Genomic DNA, 14,572 nt, shown 5'->3' on the forward strand with positions numbered 1-14,572 from the left:
TAAAAACATTTTAGAATAAGCATTTTTACTGGGAAAAAGGACATTCTCCCTTATTTGTTATTTTTATAGATTTGCTCTTCCTGATGGCTCTCCTCCCTTTCGCTCGGGTGGGGATTTAATTCTTTTTTGTTAAGTTTGATTTGGTTGTATCTAATGTTATCTTCTTTGTTGTATAAGTTACAATTGATCATATAGAATGTTAATTTTTTCAAATAAATTTATTAAATAAATAATAAAACAAAATATCTCATTTAACCAATCCTATTCACTTTGATTCCCCTAAATAACATCAAGTCACAAAGCAAAGGTCCCTAAAATCTTGTTGGCTACCACAATACTGTAACCAGAATTGAAAAATAGTTATTTAATAGTTTTATTTACGAGCATAATTATATTTAGCATACATGCATTCAGCCGAATCAACGTACGTTCTTTCAGACAGGCATTTTATGTGATTGGATGCACTATTGACAGATAGTGAAAAGAATGTGCTATTTTGGGGACTTGTAAGAGCCCAGTTGCTATAGAGCATATTCAAATAGCTCACTAAATGTGCTAAAAGTGTGGGAGTTTGAGGACATATCTAGTATTGGTCACAAATAGCACATTGTGATCTACCAAATGGAACTGCAGTCGCAGCATCCTCACTGATGAACTGAATGATGATTGCACTGTTCAAATGGCTCCTCTTTGGCTGTATTTCAATGTATAACTGATTTTACTACAATGTATATTGGGAGTGAAAGCTTCATTTTAAAGCATATCTATCCTTTATTTTGTACATATTTTTCGTCTAAATATTTCCGCCATGATTACTGAAGTGATATATATACAGGTTCAAACTATGACCTGCATTTCTAAAAATAGCACATTTCCAGGGAGCATGCATCCCCAGTTGGACACAAATACTTGGATATTTATTCCATATGTCTATGGTTCTTTGTGTAATAAAGAATATTTGTGCAAAATTTACCCTTAATAATTTTCCAACTGTGTCCCCAAATTCTTCTTAAAGATTTTTAAGTAACAGTAGGGATACACTGTACTAATTACTTTCAGAAATTTTAAACAATACTATCATGTCATCTTTAAATCTCCATTGCCTTAAACTGAAAAGGTCCCACTTCTTCAACATTTCTCTTCAGCTCATACAATGCAGTCCTGGAGATAGAATAGTTGCTCTCCTCTCATAGTGTTGCTATGTCATTTTTGTAATATTAAGCCTCAAACTGAATACAGTACTCCAGATGAGGCCTCAATAGTGATTTACATAATTTAACAACAAACAAAGCATATTGTGCCGGTTTTAGCTTACCAGTGATGGTCACTGAAGGAAATATGAATATGTTCATGCTCTCAACAGCATTCCCTTTCAAATGCAGATGGGACTGTAGTATGTTGTTAGAATAGAATAAGACTGCTGTCATGGCATCAGGTTGTCAGGAGGTAAATTTCTTTTCTTTAAGTTGTCTTATCATCATTGGTAATCATTTACATTAAAGTGGTGCTGTCAGCAAATTTTATGATGTAGTTAGAGCTTTCTCTGGCAACACAGTCAGGTGAACAAGGAGTTGAGAAAGGTACTTAGCACACCACCCTTTGGCATGGCTGTGTTGAGCACCATTGTGAACCAGTCCATACATGCTGAATTCTGTTGGTTTAAGAACTCCAAAATCCAATTGTAGAGAGTGGCAATATGTGCTAAATTGAGGAGTCAGTGTGGTAGAACAACATTAGTAGCTATTGAGGTAGGTTGCTTCAAAGTAAATGTTATTTTAATTTTCAGTCTTGTTTCAGTTCTTTTGTGTAGTAAAACTTCAGCAAATGTTTTGCAGGAATCCACCATAAGTTATGTTTTATGTGAATAGGGATAATTGAGTCATGCAAGTACATGCTTTCCAGGCTGGTTCAACAGAAGAAGAGCAATTAGTTTAAGTGGTTGTTTAGAAGAATTAGATTTGAAACACCTGAGAACCTCCTCCATAAATTTACCACTCCTTAACTGGACTGTTTTTGCTGATGTCCAGGGTTTAAGATTTGGTGCAGGACTGCAGATATTCCACCGAAATGTAGTAATTCCTGCAAGTACTAATTTTATATGTGCAAATCTTTTGCACATTTTTGATGAACAATTTATCTTGCTTGTTGCATGAATATTCTGTCGTTTTAAATTACTATTTTTAAACTGTTCTATTAAGTTTGCATGCATAGGATGTTACCTTTCTGTTGCAGTTGCTCTTGACTGTAACTTGCACCTGCAGAGTTTGGCAATCAGCTGTTCAGTGGGTCAAAGACCTGGTTGTGCACAATGCCCCAAATTTAAACTGCACTTTAGAAGAAACCTGATTAAACATTGTTAAACTGAACACTAAAAATAGTTAAAAGTATATTCTTGCAGTCAAATAATACAAAATTTAGGAAATTGATTTAGATTTTTGAATGAATTCATACTACGTTTTGCTCCTTTTTATACTTTATGATGAATTTTCCTCTGCCAATTTATGGTTGTATTTTGACATTTATTTTTTTAATATGTGTATGGTGGACTGACTGCCTTCAAAACCGAGCTTGAAGAGTTAAGTCGGTGACACACACACACAAAAAAATAAACAATGTTGAAGAATAACTAAACAAAATGGATGTAGATATGCTAAGGCTGACGACTCTCTAACTCTAACAAGAAAGAGATTTCAGCAGAAAAATTTGAACTTTGAAGGATGCCTTTCCCAATGGTACCACAATTCTGTTTTACATATTTTATGATCTTTAAGAAATGTCTTGATTTTGTAATAGTTTGACAATCTTAAAGAAAATATACTTTATTCAGTAAAAAACTAAAAATAGTCAAAATCATTCTCAAAACCACTTAATCCAGTTCAGAGGATCAGAAAGCAAACATTTATCCTGCTAGTACTGGGCATAATGTGGGAAAAGTGCATGGACAGAGCACCAGTCCACTGCAGGGTCCACTTACACACCTACCCACACTCACACTGGGATCTTTTAACCAAACCTACAAGTATTTAACAATGTGGGAGGAAACCAGAAGGAATCCAGAGAGAAAGCATGCAATCTCCACTCAGACAATGAGGTGTTGGACTTGAACTTAGTAAACTGGATCTGTAAAGTGGCAGGGCTAATCAGTTTGTGCTACTGTGCCACTTAAGCTAATAAGATGGTAACTATTTTTTAACCAAATATCTCAAATTTCTTAAATTAACTGCACTCGCACATACAGGCTTATTTGACTGCTCACCTGTTTAGACGCTTCAGATAAATATAATCTAATAGTACACCATATGTAAAATAATACAATTTTTCTCCACATTATTTTATTTTACATTTTCTAGAGATTAGGTATTGTTCTAATCATACAATTTTTCCTCAGTAAGTCTGGTCTTTTGGCTAAACATAGTTGGGAAGCTCTACACACAAAATTAAAGAATTATTTATCTACAGATTAAAAAGAAGAAACAATTTATCTGAATGATTAGCTAATAACTATCTACTGAAAAATATATAAACTACTCTAAACCTAAGAAAAAAGAAATAACATTAAAAATGCAAATATTAATGTGAAAGTACTTTTTAAGGTATGGGTTTTGACACACAAACATAATACACTTTCAGCCCCACTCCAAACCTCCCCAAAGGGGTCTGAAACCCACCTTGAGTTATATTTAAGAGGGTTCCTCTATTTCAAAGATGTTGCCCTTCATTACCAGGAATTAACCAAATCTTATGTGTTAAATAAAAGAAGGCAGCACGTCATAATCAGAATGTTGGCTAGTGAAATTTGGTTTCCCTAATGATTTAATGATGACTTTAATACACTGAAAAAGGACAGTCTACATCTAAACAATGAAATCTTGCAGACAGAATAAACACAATAAAGGTATTCTGCATGGTCTACTCTTTCATTTTAAATTTTGTCATTAAGATCAGAACATTTAAAAAAACAAAAAGAAAAACAAACAAATGAACAAGTACAGAACCATGCAACAGAATTGATGCTTTGTAATTATTATTTCTTTTACTCTTCTATCCCAAACCTGTAAAAAATATAATGCATCAAAGCTGTGAATATTGACTAAATCTTCATGAAGAAAATTTTAATTTGCTGTGCAGTGGTTTGTCCCACAATCGCCTCCAGTTCTTCAGTTCTAGCATTACTCAGTTGCTGTATACTTGGAAACTGTTGCAGCAATGCCAGAGCTTTCACTTTGCCAACTCCTGGAATTTTCTGGACTAAGACAAGGATAACGGGTTCAACAACACTGCAACAGCTCTTGCAGAGAAAAGAATTGCGATAATGTTCGTTGCTTTCTTCAAGAACCTTCAAAAATATATATATAAAAAAAATTACTACTTCATGGTATTTGCAAGCTTTCAACATACAGTATTTTATCTTGTTGGTCTTTATATTGCCAAACTGAAAGACATGCAGATTAAACTGAATGACAGCTCAAATATGAGAGTATATGCCCCATGAAGCAAATTTGAAGCAAACCATTTCCACAATGTTTAGGTATTTGCTGCAGTGAATTCACTTTTCAGTGAATGGCTTCAACTAATTCCATATAAAGTTGGTTCTTTCAAATCCCCAAACTACACTCCAAGCTCTCTCATCCGTTGGATTTTCCATAGATGGCCATGCAGGTCTATTGAGAGCAAACTGACTTTTCCTGAATTGAATCCAACTATTTTTGAAAATCCACAGTATGAGTTCCAGACCATATTTGCCAATTTTTAAAACATTAGAAAAAATTTGATGAGAACAGACTATTCAGGCCAACAAAGCTTGCTAATCCAACTAATTTCTCCAAAATAACTTCAAGCTGAGATTTGAAGGTCCCTAAAGTCCTACTTTCACTATACTACATGGGGTTTCATTTCATGTGTCTATGGTCCTCTTTGTGAAAAAAAATGCTCCAACAGGTGTGTGACATTTACCCTTGACAAATTTTAAGCTGTATCTCAGTGTTCTTGCTGAAATCATTTTAAAGTAATTGCATGGCTCCACTGTAGTATTTTCTTTCATAATTTTAAAAACTTAAATCATGTCACCTTTTAATCTCTGCTTGCTTAACATGAAATAATTCTATTCCTTCAACGTTTTCTCCTAACTCATACCCTGTAGCCTTGGAATTAAATTAGTTGTGCTTATCTGGATCTTTTCTTGTGGTTTTTTAAGCCTGCAAGCAAAAACTGAATGCAGTAATCCAAGCAAGACCTAACAAGTGCATTACAAAGCTTAAGCGTAACCTCCTTTGACTTGTACTCTACACCCAAAAAAAGAAAAAAAAAAACCCTCAGTAACGCTTCGGACAACAGCACACCATGACATATCAATGATCAAGAACTTAAGTTTTAGTAACAAATTACAATTAACAGTTCTGCATTCACAATAATGAGAAATTCTATTTTAAAAATTCGACTTTATTTGATTTTTTTGTAATTTTAACCAATCAGAAAAGAATGTAAATTTAGCAGAATATATTTAGATCTATATAACATCCTGATGCGGTGGGCTGGCGACCTGCCCAGGGTTTGTTTCCTGCCTTGCGTCCTGTGTTGGCTGCAATTGGCTCCAGCAGACCCCCGTGACCCTGTAGTTAGGATATAGCGGGTTGGAAAATGGATGGATGGATAACATCCTGAGCATCTGAATATTTCCAGTATTTTTTAATTGGTTAAATTTATCATGAATCTGTTTATTTATTGTTTACACTCTTCTACCCCAGGTTCACCTTGAAAGCATTTGTAAATTACAGAAAGAAAACCTTTTTAGCTACAAGTTTGTGAATGCTGAGGGGCTTAAAATTTTTTCCTGATATCGTGACACCATATTGGTATCATCAGGATAGTGGGAAATATTATGCAATGAATTGCAGTTCATACTACTCACCTCTAGGATTTTTCAAATTTCCTCTCATTGAGAAAATAGTGCAATTATTATAATTATAAAGTACACTTTTAAAAATACTGACCAGTGAATTCTACTAAACTGACATGAAAATTTAGTTAATCAGACAGACACTGGTGTCATTTGGATTACTTTATAATTATCAGATCATTTTATCTATAAAACATCACTTGATTACTGTTTATCTAACAGCTACAGTTAAAGTAAAATGATTGAGTGAATTAAGATTAAATTAAAATGAAATTAATTTAAAGTTTTCTTGAAAGCAGTTTGTTCTGGATAATGTACTTGAACTTACTGATGCTTCTGCATTTAGATTTAAATGGTAGACCAACAGTTGAGGATTTATAATGGAAAGGTAGAGTTTACTTTCAATATTGTTTGTGCGGATGCACCGAACAGCAGTTTGGAGTACCCACCCTTTTTGGAGTCCCTGGAGGGGGTGCTAGAGGGCATACCTTCTGGGGACTCCCTTGTACTGTTGGGAGACTTCAATGCTCACGTAGGCAATGACAGTGAGACATGGAAGGGCGTGATTGGAAGGAATGGCCCCCCCCGATCTGAACTCGAGTGGTGTTTTGTTATTGGACTTCTGTGCTCGTCACGGATTGTCCATAACGAACACTATGTTCAAGCATAGGGGTGTTCATATGTGCACTTGGCATCAGGACACCCTATGCCTCAGTTCAATGATCGACTCTGTTGTCGTGTCGTTGGACAGGCGGCCACATGTCTTGGACACTCGGGTGAAGAGAGGGGCGGAGCTGTCAACTGATCACCACCTGGTGGTGAGTAGGCTTCGATGGTGGGGGAGGATGCCAGTCAGGCCTGGTAGGCCCAAACGTGTTGTGTGGATCTGCTGGGAACGTTTGGCAGAGTCCCCTGTCAGCGGTAGCTTCAACTCCCTCCTCCGGCAGAACTTCAACCATGTCCCTAGGGAGGTGGGGGACATTTAGTCCGAATGGGCCATGTTCCGTGCCTCTATTGTTGAGGCAGCTAACCAGAGCTGTGGCCATAAGGTGGTCGGTGCCTGACGTGGCGGCAATCCCCAAACCCGTTGGTGGACACAAGCGGTGAGGGATGCCATCAAGCCGAAGAAGGAGTCCTACAGAACCCTTTTGTCCTGTGAGACTCTGGAGGCAGCTGATAAGTACTGGCAGGCCAAGCGGAATGCGGCTTCGATGGTTGCTGAGGCAAAAACTCAGGCATGGGAGGAGTTTGGGGAGGCCATGGAGAACGACTTTCGGACGGCTTTGAGGAGATTCTGGTCCACCATCTGGCGTCTCAGGAGTGGGAAGCAGTGCAGTGTCAACACTGTATATGGTGGGGATGGTGCGCTGCTGACCTTGACTCGGGACATTGTGGGTGTGGGGAGTACTTCGAAGACCTCCTCAATTCCATTAACATGCCTTCCAATGAGGAAGCAGAGTCTGGGGACTCGGAGGTGGGCTCCCCCAACTCTGGGACTAAGGTCATCGAGGTGGTCAAAACGACTCCTTGGTGGCAGGGCCCCAGGGGTGGATGAGATACGCCTGGAGTTCCTCAAGGCTACGTATGTTGTAGGACTGTCCTGGTTGACATCAACAACAACAACAACAACATTTATTTATATAGCACATTTTCATACAAACAGTAGCTCAAAGTGCTTTACATATTAAAGAATAGAAAAATGAAAGACACAATTATAAAACAAAATAAATCAACATTAACATCGAATAAGAGTAAGGTTCAATGGCCAGGGGACAGAAAAACAAAAAACTCCAGGCGGCTGGAGAAAAAATAAAATCTGTAGGGATTCCAGACCATGAGACCGCCCAGTCCCCTCTGGGCATTCTACCTAACATAAATGAAACAGTCCTCTTTGGATTTAGGGTTCTCACGGAAGGGCTTGATGATGATGATGGTCACGTAGACTTCTTTCTTTTAATCCATCCATCATTGTTGGAGCATCATGAAGCTTTGAGTAGGTGGAGGTGGCGCAGGCCACCACCACAAAGAAACCGGAAAAAGAAACAGAAAAGAGAGTAGGGGTCAGTACCGATTTTAGAGCCACCATGAATAGTTATTATGATGAATTGAACATACAGAGTATCAGGATTAAGTTAAATTAAGATTAAAATGAAGTTATAAAAGGCCATGTTAAAGTACTGTGTTTTCAGCAGTGTTTTAAAGTGCTCTACTGTATCAGCCTGGCGAATTCCTATTGGCAGGCTATTCCAGATTTTAGGTGCATAACAGCAGAAGGCCGCCTCACCACTTCTTTTAAGTTTTGTTCTTGGAATTCTAAGGAGACACTCATTTGAGGATCTGAGGTTACGATTTGGAATATAAGGTGTCAGACATTCCGATATATAAGATGGGGCGAGATTATTTAAGGCTTTATAAACCATAAGCAGAATTTTAAAGTCAATTCTGAATGACACAGGTAACCAGTGTAGTGACATAAAACTGGTGTGATGTGTTCTGATTTTCTTTTCCTAGTTAGGATTCTAGCAGCTGCATTCTGCACTAGTTGCAAACGATTTATATCTTTTTGGGTAGTCCTGAGAGGAGTGCATTACAGTAATCTAGTCGACTGAAAACAAGCGCGTGAACTAATTTCTCAGCATCTTTCAGTGATATAAGAGGTCTAACTTTACTTATGTTTCTTAAGTGAAAAATGCTGTCCTAATGATCTGATTAATATGTGATTTAAAATTCAGATTACAGTCAACAATCACCCCTAAGCTTTTTACCTCCGTCTTGACTTTTAATCCTAATGTATCCAGTTTATTTCTAATAGCCTCATTGTATCCATTATTGCTGATCACTAAAATTTCAGTTTTCTCTTTATTTAACTTGAGAAAATTACTATTCATCCATTCTGAGATACTAGTCAGACATTGTGTTAGTGAATCAATAGAATCAGGGTCATCAGGTGCTATTGATAAGTACAGCTGTGTGTCATCAGCATAGCTGTGGTAGCTCACGTTGTGCCCTGAGATAATCTGACCTAACGGAAGCATGTAGATTGAGAATAACAGCGGACCCAGGATAGAGCCTTGTGGAACACCATATTGGATATCATGTGTCTTGAGTTGTAATTCCCACAACTAACAAAATATTTTCTCCCTGTCAGGTAGGATTCAAACCAATTTAAGACACTGCCAGAGAGGCCCACCCATTGACTAAGGCGATTTCTAAGAATGTTGTGATCAATGGTGTCAAATGCAGCACTCAGATCTAAGAGGATGAGAACAGATAAATGGCCTCTGTCTGCATTTACCCGCAAGTCATTTACTACTTTAACGAGTGCAGTTTCTGTGCTGTGATTTGTTCTAAAACCTGACTGAAATTTATCAAGAATAGCATGTTTATTTAGGTGGTCATTTAACTGCATAATGACTGCCTTCTCTAGAACTTTACTTAAGAAGGCAGGTTAGAGATGGGTCTAAAATTTTCAAGAGCTGAGGGTCAAGATTATGTTTCTTAAGTAGGGGTTTAACTACAGCAGTCTTAAGACAGTCTGGGAAGACCCCAGTATCTAGTGACGAATTTACTATGTCAGAACATTATCAATTAGCACGCCTGATACTTCTTTGAAAAACCTTGTTGGTATCGGGTCAAGGGCGAGGTGGAGGGTTTTAATTGAGAGATTATTTTTTTAAATCAGGTAAATCTATCCTAGTGAAAGAGTTTAATTTGTTTATAACAGGATGTTGGGGTTTAGGGGATCCTTAGTGTTGGGGAGATATACTATGTTATTTCTAATATCATTAATTTTTGATTGAAAATACAGCGACAGCCTCACAGGTTTCACTGGAAGCACTTAGGAGGCATTCCTTTGAGCTACCTGGGTTTAGTAGGCGATCAATTGTTGAAAATAAGACTCTGGGATTACTAGCATTGTTATTTATAATCTTGGAGAAATAGCAGCGTCTCTCAAGACGGACAGTGTTATTGTATTCTGTTATTTTGACTTTTAATATTTCGTGGTGGATAGTAAGTTTAGTCTTCCTCCATTGACGCTCAGCTCTACGGCATGTTCTCTTTAAATCAGACACTCTTTGGGTCTTCCATGGTATACCAATGCTAGAAGATTTTTTCACTGTCTTTTCAGGTGCAACTATGTCAACAGCAGCTCTCACTTTAGAATTAAATCTTTCCACCTTACTATTTACATTGTCCTCGCTATTATAGCTGGCACTATAAACGGACTGATTGCTTAAAATGTTTGTAAGTTTTAAAGCTGCTGCGAATCAAAGAAGCGTTTTTAACAATATGCTTCTCATGAGTGTTTTTATCATTATTTCTATATTAAAAGTAGAAGAAAATGGTCTGATAGACCAATATCAATGATCTGTTTTATATCAACTTTCAGTCCTTTAGTAATCACTAAGTCTAATGTATGACCTGCTTTATGTGTAGGCTGATTTATGAGTTGTCTCAAATCAAAAGAATCCAGGAGGTTCATAAATTCTTTTACTTTTAGATCACACTGATTATCTATATGAAAATTAAAGTCGCCAACTATTAGGAGTGTGTCATAGTTAGTAATTAAAATTGACATTAAGTCAGAGAATTCCTCAAAAAGCGCGTTATATTTAGGAGGTCTATACACGGATAGTACTAGAACTTGAGAATCTCCATGAATAACAACGGTGAGATACTCAAAGGACTTGAACTTACCAAAACTGACATCTTTACATTTTAATCGGCTCGAGTAAATGTTAGCCAATCCGCCCCCCCTTTTTCCCTGGCGGTTTGCATGAGTAAAACTGTAATCCGGAGGCGCAGATTCGATTAAAACTGCGCGCATCTGAATTCAGCCATGTTTCATTTAGTGCAATAAGATCTATTTTTATCACTAATAAGATCGTTGATAAAAACGTTTTGTTAGTTAAAGCTCTAACATTTAATAGTGCCATATTTAATGTTTCGGAGGTGCAGAGATGAGTACTATGTGCGTTATTGTTATTTGGAATAGGAACTAAATTATTATTATTAGCGCCGCTCTGTGTGCATTTTTTGTTTAATCTGTGATCTGTTTTTATAGTTTTAATACATTGTTCCTCTAAAATAGTGATTTTAATTAGATTATTGGAGTTTATGCCGTATTTCCTAGGTTTTCTACGTGCATTGAGATTGCTTATTACAGTATTAATGGTGTGCACTTTAACGGAAGACTCTATTAAACATTCATCATGTCCTGGCACAGCAGTATTATTTCGGAAGGGGTTAAGAGCAGAGATAGATAGTCAAGAAAAACGAATTACCTTCGATATGTTTTCGGAGAGGACCCGGGCGCCGAAACTGTTCGGATGCAGGCCATCATGCTTGAAGAGGCGCCTCTGCAACATCGCACGGACATCGGGGACAGTGCCTCTGGATTGGCAGACCGGGGTGGCGGTCCCCCTCTTTAAGAAGGGGAACCCGGAGGGTGTGTTCCAACTACAGAAGGATCACACTCCTCAGCATCCCAGGAAAAGTCTATTCGGGGGTCCTGGAGAGGAGGGTCTGTCAGATAGTTGAACCTCAGATTCAGGAGGAACAGTGTGGTTTTTGTCCTGGTCACTGAACAGTGGACCAGCTCTACACCCTTAGCAGGGTCCTGGAGGGTGCATGGGAGTTTGTCCAACCAGTCTACATGTGTTTTGTGGACTTGGAAAAAGCGTTGGACCGTGTCCCTCTGGGAATACTGTGGGGGGTGCTCCGGGAGTATGGGGTACCAGACCCCCTGAGATAAGGGCTGTTCGGTCCCCGTACAACCAGTGTCACAGCTTGGTCCACATTGTCGGCAGTAAGTCAAACCCATTTCCAGTGAGGGGGTCCAGTTTGGTAGACTCAGGATTGGGTCACTGCTTTTTGCAGACAATGTTATCCTGTTTGCTTCATCAGGCCGTGATCTTCAGCTCTCTCTGGATCGGTTCGCAGCTGAGTGTGAAGCAGCTAGGATGACCTCCTAATCCGAGACCATGGTCCTCAGCCGGAAAAGGGTGGAGTGCCCTCTCAGGGTTGGGAGCGAGATCCTGCCCCAAGTGGAGGAGTTCAAATTTCTTAGGGTCTTGTTCATGAGTGAGTGAAGAATGGAGCGGGAGATCGACAGGCGGATCAGTTCGGCATCCGCAGTGATGCGGGCTCTACATCGGTCTGTCGTAGTGAAAAAGTAGCTGAGCCATAAGGCAAAGCTCTTAATTTACCAGTCGATCTACATTCCTACCCTTACCTATGGTCATGAGCTATGGGAAGTGACCAAAAGAACGAGATCACAAATAGAAGCGGCTGAAATGAGTTTCCTCTGCAGGGTGTCTGGGCTTTCCCTTAAAGATAGGGTGAGAAGCTCAGTCATCCATGAGGGGCTCAGAGTAGAGCTGCTGCTCCTCTGCATCGAGAGGAGTCAGATAAGGTGGCTCGGGCATCTGATCAGAATGTCTCCTGGCTGCCTCCCTGGTGAGGTGTTCCGGGCACGTCTAACTAGAAGGAGGTCCAGGGGAAGACCCAGGACATGCTGGAGGGACTATGTCTCCCGGCTGGCCTGGGAACGCCTTGAGATTCTTCCGGAAGAGCTAGAAGAAGTGGCCGTGGAAAGGGAAGGCTGGGCATCTCTGCTCAAGCTGCTACCCCCGTGGGATAAGCGGAAGAGGATGGATGGATGGATGGATGGTGCAGACCTGAAGAAATTACCTCCTTATTTTATTTTTAAGTTATTTATGGTGACCATCAAGTCTACTGCTGGGACAATTTCTGGTTGTCAATATATATTCAGTATTTAACAACTTAAATCCTCATATTTGTAACCCTACTTTCCTCAGGTTAGAAATATTGCAAAATTAAGAAAATTAATATGCAGAATACTGAAAAGTAGAGATTGGCCAAAGAAGCTGCCTGTCAGGTTGGGAAGTATGCACTGGTGCAGCACGTTTTTGCACCCACTACACAACGAAACACCATGGGATCCTGGTTGACAGAGACAGACATGTGTTTCAGTCCCACCTCCGGAAATTACAATCTATCTGTCACAGCCAGGTGTTAGGTGGGCATCACCCTTTTTCTTTTGATTTTATTAAAATCAAATAACATTTCAGAAAAATAAATCAAGTTTTATAAAAATAGGTTTGAAACAAATCAACACCCGCCCCTGAGAAAGAGAGCTAGGTCAGCAGAGTAAAACTTTAAGCTAGTAAAAAATAAGTAAATTAAATAAATTAATAAATGAAGAAAGATAAATGGAGTAAAGGAGGGGAGAGAACTTGCTTCCTCAATTTAAATGCTTATTCTAAAATATTATTGATTAGATCCTGCCAGGTTTTAAAAGTTTTGTACGGATCCTCTAAGTGCAAATTAAATTTTTTCCATTTCAAATAGTATATAACATCAGTTACACGCTGACTTAGAATAGGAGAGTTAGACTAATCTTGCTCAAGTGAAAGAATCCTATGTGCCAAAAGTGTAGTAAAGGCAATCACAGTTTGTTTGTCCTTCTCCACTTTAAACCCATCTGGAAGTACACCAAACACAACTGTTAATGGGTTAGAAGGGATTGTGACTCCGAGACTTTGTGAAAGGCATTTAAAGATTTTGGTCCAGAATGATGTTAATTTGGTGCATGCCCAAAACACGTGTCCCAGTGAGGCTGGAACTTGATTGCAGTGTTCGCAGGTTGGACCTTGCCCTGGAAACATTTTGGACAATTTTAAATGAGAGACATGTGCTCAATATACAATTTTGAGTTGAATACTTCTATGCTTTGTGCATATGGAGCTCAAGTGAATTTTGTGCATTGCTACCTTACACTCCTTTTCTGAGATGTTGCGTGAGAGATCTTTTTCCCACTGTAAAATAGCTTTATATGTTCCGGAAATGCTGTCTGAGTCCTCAATATTTTTTCCAGCATAGAGATAGGTGTGAGGTGAGGAAAATTGGGCAGGTTCTGTTTAACGCAGTTTCTAATTTGAAGGTAGTGAAAGAAATGTGTTGGTGGAAATTAAAATTTAGACTGTAATTGTTTGCAAGATGCAAAGATGTTGTCTATGTACAGATCTCTAAGTGATTTAATCCCAAATGCACTTCTGGGAATACAGTAATCCCTCCTCGATCGTGGGGGTTGCGATCCGGAACCCCCCACAATAGGTGAAAATCCGGGAAGTAGAAACCATATGTTTGTATGGTTATTTTTATATATTTTAAGCCCTTAGAAACTCTCCCACATTGTTTATAAATATTCTCCACACAGTTATACAGTAAACCCTCGTTTATCACAGTTAATCCGCTCCAGACAGATAAATTAATTTCCACGAAGTAGGATTCTTTATTTATAAATCTAATATTTTTGCAGTTAGAGCATAGAAAACCTGTTTATGACCTTCTAAATACTTTTTTTAACATTATTAGAGCCCTCTAGACATGAAATAACACCGTTTAGTCAAAAGTTTAAACTGTGCTCCATGACAAGACAGAAATGACAGTTCTTTCTCACAATTAAAGGAATGCAAACATATCTTCCTCTTCAAAGGAGTGCCGTCAGGAGCAGAGAATGTCAGAGAGAGAGAGAAAAGTAAACAAAAATCAATAGGGCAGTTGGGCTTTTATGTATGCGAAGCACCGCGATAAAGCCGCCGCAATGAAGGGATCAATGTGAAGGTAGTCTTTTCAGCATTTTTTTAGGGG

At 38.6% G+C, this 14,572-nt stretch overlaps 1 protein-coding gene across 1 annotated transcript in view; it reads right to left on the minus strand.

The window, feature by feature from the left end:
• Positions 1-3,774: 3,774 nt before the first annotated feature.
• The window catches only part of faap24 (FA core complex associated protein 24), a 140,737-nt gene continuing 129,939 nt past the window's right edge, over positions 3,775-14,572 (minus strand). The window contains exon 5 of the mRNA XM_039763574.1: positions 3,775-4,336. Within this exon, the coding sequence (XP_039619508.1) occupies positions 4,091-4,336 (246 nt within the window). The 3' untranslated portion in view covers positions 3,775-4,090. The remainder of the gene's footprint in view (positions 4,337-14,572) is intronic.

The sequence above is a fragment of the Polypterus senegalus genome, chromosome 9, assembly GCF_016835505.1.
Source record: "Polypterus senegalus isolate Bchr_013 chromosome 9, ASM1683550v1, whole genome shotgun sequence".
Classification (NCBI taxonomy): Eukaryota; Metazoa; Chordata; class Cladistia; order Polypteriformes; family Polypteridae; genus Polypterus; species Polypterus senegalus.